The 4,541-nt window shown below is 50.3% G+C and overlaps 1 protein-coding gene across 2 annotated transcripts in view; it reads right to left on the bottom strand.

Annotated features, from left to right (window-relative positions):
• Positions 1 to 824: 824 nt before the first annotated feature.
• The window catches only part of BMP4 (bone morphogenetic protein 4), a 6,794-nt gene continuing 3,077 nt past the window's right edge, over positions 825 to 4,541 (bottom strand). The window contains exons 2-4 of one of the 2 annotated variants that reach the window (XM_029952535.1): positions 4,294 to 4,418; positions 2,789 to 3,112; positions 825 to 1,814 (exon numbers count right to left, since the gene is read on the bottom strand). In XM_029952535.1, the coding sequence (XP_029808395.1) occupies positions 958 to 1,814; positions 2,789 to 2,969 (1,038 nt within the window). In that variant the 5' untranslated portion in view covers positions 2,970 to 3,112; positions 4,294 to 4,418 and the 3' untranslated portion in view covers positions 825 to 957. Of the gene's footprint in view, positions 1,815 to 2,788; positions 3,166 to 4,293; positions 4,419 to 4,541 lie in introns of those variants that run through there. The other variant, XM_029952534.1, reaches the window with a different exon arrangement.

The raw sequence follows: 4,541 nt of genomic DNA, 5'->3' as shown, positions 1-4,541 counted from the left end.
TGTTAGAATTTTGAATTTAATGAAGCCCTCCATGTGGGGAATAGAAGGCCAAGAGGCAAAAGCCAAGAAACACTGGAAGATTCCACCATTGGGGCATATTAAAATACTGGTCACCAAACTTTTCAAAGGTAAGGCACATTATTTGTTCTATTCGATAAAATCCACATCATCCCCAACCCCAAATCCTGTCAAACACACACTCATACACATTAATGTGTGAGTGTACAAATTAGTTTTGGTTTGAAAATACATCATTGATGCCTATAATAACCGGAGACACCCTAGGGTATCATAAAACTGCAGTGGGAATCATTATTCCCTAGAGTTGAGACTCTTGCCATCACAGTCAGCTGGGACGCACCTCTACCAGGTTAGCAAAAACAGAAGATGTACAAGGAGCCCAAATCTGAGTCTTTAATCTGGTCTACTCCTTTCATCCCACTGTTTCTCCAAGGCATGTGTCATCCAGATGGGAGAGGATGCTGCGTCCTTGTTAACATTAAATAGAAATGGAAAACAATTCATCCTGGCAATTACCATCTCTCAACTATCAGTTTACTTCCGGTCTGCCACCTTAACCACCTTCAGTTACCACCCTCTGACTTCCATCCTGCCCCCAGCCCCCCCTTAATGGGGGTGAAAAAAATCTCATTCAAAAGAGATGGGCAGAAGGAAAAGAGAAAGAATTAAAGAGAAAAGGGACAGTTTACCTTTAAAATAATGACTCATTTTATTTTTTTCTTTTAATATGTAGTTATAAATATATTTTGTCAAAATATATGATCAATATGGTCAAAACATTTGCACGTAAAGTCATAAATAAGGTCAAGGTGAATGTTTAGTTTTTTTTTTCCTTTTTTTTTTTTTTTAAGATAAAAGTCCAGCTATAAGGAAGCAGTCTGTGTAGTGTGTGGGTGAGTGGAAGGGAACGTGCGTGTCCCCAAAGACGGCCCGACCTCAGCGGCACCCACATCCCTCTACTACCATCTCTTGATAATTTTTCAGTACCACCTTGTCATACTCATCCAGGTACAGCATGGAGATGGCGCTCAGTTCGGTGGGGACGCAACAGGCTTTGGGGATACTGGAGTTGACAGAGTTGACCAGGGTCTGCACAATGGCATGGTTGGTTGAATTGAGGTGATCGGCCAGTGGAAAGGGGCAGTCCCCATGGCAGTAGAAGGCCTGGTAGCCTGGTGGGGCCACAATCCAATCGTTCCAGCCCACATCACTGAAGTCCACATAGAGCGAGTGGCGACGACAGTTCTTAGTCTTCTTCCGGGGCCGCTGTGGGTGATGCTTGGGGCTACGCTTGGCCCTCTGGCGTCGGGTCAAGGCATGTCCTCGGCCATCATGGCCAAAAGTGACCAAGAGGGGCCGGAGCTGGGCCCAATCCCCACTCCCTTGAGGTAACGATCGGCTAATCCTGACATGCTGGCCCTGGTGGGTCCGTGTCTGATGGAGGTGAGTCACCTCAATGGCCAGCCCATAGTTCGGCTGCTTCTCCCGGGTCCAGCGAAGGACCGCAGGGCTCACATCGAACGTTTCCCACCGTGTCACATTGTGGTGGACCAGTCTCGTGTCCAGTAGTCGTGTGATGAGGTGCCCAGGCACCACTTCTGCCGGGGGCTTCATAACCTCATAAATGTTTATTCGGTGTAAGCCCTGCTCCCAATCGGGGCCCTGGTTCACCTGCTCCCGGAAGAGTCGAAGCTCTGCGGAGGAGACCACCTCGTTCTCTGGGATGCTGCTGAGGTTAAAGAGGAAACGAAAAGCAGAGTTTTCACTGGTCCCTGGGATGTTCTCCAAATGTTCTAGGCACCGTTGAGGAGGAAAAGAAAAAAGGGTAAGGGAAAAAAAAGCACATTAACTATTTTGAGAGATCAGAAAGTCAAGAAATAGCTTCAGTCAAGAAGCACTGGGTGCTAAGTGGTGAGTTCTGCTCACATAGTGGGAACCTATGTGGGTAAAGAAGAACCCTTTCATTTGAAAGAGCAGATAAATGGGCGGCGAGCAAACCAGCAAGACTGAGCCACCACGCAGCAAGTACCAAAGACAGAAAGTATCTCCCGACCTCCTTTATATGTCTAATAATTTCCATGTGTCAACTCTTTACTCCACCATCAGACTCCCCTTTTAAAGCTCTCTTGGCTTTGTGTACACAGTTTTCTTATAACAAGTGGTTATAAAGAAAAAGGGGGGCCAACAGAGCAGAGGCGGGAGGAAACAGGCACACCACTACCCTCTCCCTCTTCTTCCACTTTCGAGTATGTTACTAAACATTTCCCCAGCGATCTTGGAAACACAGAGCATGCCTTGTTGATCATGTTACAGAGGGGAAAATAAATTCCAACACAGTAATGATGCTGGTGGATTAATAACTCAGATTTACTTTGGAAAAGAAACATCCGCTAGGAAACATTCAGATCGGATTACAAGGCCCCTATTGAATAAACCTGACAAACACACAGCTGTAATATTAAATTCAGTAGGTGCTTTGAAAAAAAAAAACGGGCAGAAAACCTGGCAGAAAAGGCTTTGATATAGCAAAAACACACCGCAGGGGCTAGCCCACGTCTGAGTGGTGTCATTTCCCTGCCCCCAAAACCCCTCCCCTCTGTCTCCAAAAAATAAATTCAGCCACAGCTCTTGGAGGTAAGCAGCTCTGTTCCCGGCCTCCAGGATTTGGGGCTTTGATGTAACCTGAACTCCTGTCGCCCAGGGCTTCCACGGCCCCACCACCCAGCCCTGCTAGCCCTCCCCCGACAGACTCTCCGCAGGAACTGACCTTCGTGGTGGAAGCTTCTCACGGTGTTGGCCCTACTGGCGCGGCGCTCAGGGTACTCCAGCCCGACGCTGTGGGTCTGCTCTTCCTCCTCCTCCCCAGACTGGAGCCGGTAAAGGTCCCACATGTAATCTGGGATGACGGCGCTCTTGCTAGGCTGCGGCCGGCGGCGCAGCCCGAACATCTGCAGAAGTGTAGCCTCGAAGTCCCGCAGGAGCTCATGGCTCTGCCCTGAGCGGCGTCCTCCCGCGTGGCCCTGAATCTCGGCGACTTTTTTCTTCCCCGTCTCAGGTATCAAACTAGCATGGCTCGAGCCTCCTAGCAGGACTTGGCATAATAAAACGACCATCAGCATTCGGTTACCAGGAATCATGGTGTCTCTGGGGAGGGGGAGGAGGTGGAAGGTTAAAGAATAAATAAACACCAATAACTAGAGAAAGAGAGATGTCTCTGCATATGCATATAAGGCTAGCAATGGAGGGTCAGGATGTAAAACAGGTCAGAAAGATCAAGTTTGTGTCTTCTCCCTCACACCCCCCCTACCACCAGCAGCTGCAGCCATGCACGGCCTGAAAGTAGGAATTGCCCTGTAATTACTTGGTCTAACTTGTTTACAGTCAAATAACCCCAAATCAGATAGCCTCCATCCTGTTAATCTTTTTTTGTCCCAACTGCTATCTGAGCCATGATCTCAGCTTGGTTTCTTCAAGGATAAACAGTTAACATCGAGGGGGTAAGAGAGGGTGGGGGAGGGAGAACTATAATGCCACCGCTCTCCACTTCAGACCTTCAGCCTCTCTCTCCCTCTCCCTCCACCCGCCCCCCTTCTTCCTCCGCCCTCCTTCCACAACTTCCAGCTGGTTCAGAGCAGGAGGGTGGGCGAAGACACTGGGCGGCATGGGCCAGAGGCTGAGGCCGAGAGCGTGGTCTGGGAGCTAGCTGACCGAGTGGCTTGACGGTTTATTTTACTGCGGCTAAGGAGTATGAAATGCCCAGCAAAAAGCATCCGATCGCACCCGCTACTCACTCCCAGGAAGCGGAGGGCGGGGATGTGGGGATGATTCCGAGAGAGAGACCTCGGTGAGTTTTGACAAGCAGCTGGGAACATGCACGGGGGCACTGGGCGCTCCCCAGTTGTGTGTGTGTGTGTGTGTGTGTGTATGTGTGTGGTGTGTGTCTGTGTGTGTGTGTGCGCGCGCGTGCGTGTGTGTTTGCCCAGAAGGCATAACCCGGGGCTGCAGACCTTTCATCTCTTTAGCCCCCTCTTGCTCCCCTTTCTTGCAACGCACCCGATCTGAGAACGCGAGTGGAAGCAAGCAGCACTTTAAACAAAGCCGGTACGTTCAGAGCCCCGCGGCTGCCCGGCCAAGAAGAAAGCGACAGCGCTGCCAGAAAGCGGAGTGTGAACTCTGGAAAAAAAGGTCCGACGGGAGGGACACAAGGCGAGCAGGGGTGGGGAGGGCAGAGTGAAATCTCAGGGAGGGGGGAAGGAAGAGGTGTCTACTCACTGACAGAAAACAAGGCATATAATAACAGTCCATGATTCTTGACAGCCAATCTTGAACAAACTTGCTGGAAAGGTTCAGAGGAGCTGCGGCAGTGCGTTGCTCGGGATGGCACTACGGAATGGCTCCTAAAATGAATATTTGAATATAATGAGACGCTGGCGCAGACAGACTCTGTTTTTCTTCCAGCCCCTCTGAGTCACGTGAACCCGGAGGGCCCGCCCCGCGCACGAAGGAGCCCGCCCCCCCCC

This window comes from Suricata suricatta, chromosome 9 (assembly GCF_006229205.1).
Source record: "Suricata suricatta isolate VVHF042 chromosome 9, meerkat_22Aug2017_6uvM2_HiC, whole genome shotgun sequence".
In the NCBI taxonomy this organism is placed as follows: domain Eukaryota; kingdom Metazoa; phylum Chordata; class Mammalia; order Carnivora; family Herpestidae; genus Suricata; species Suricata suricatta.
Note: the sequence above shows the minus strand (reverse complement) of the source record. Positions and strands in the feature narration are given on the sequence as shown.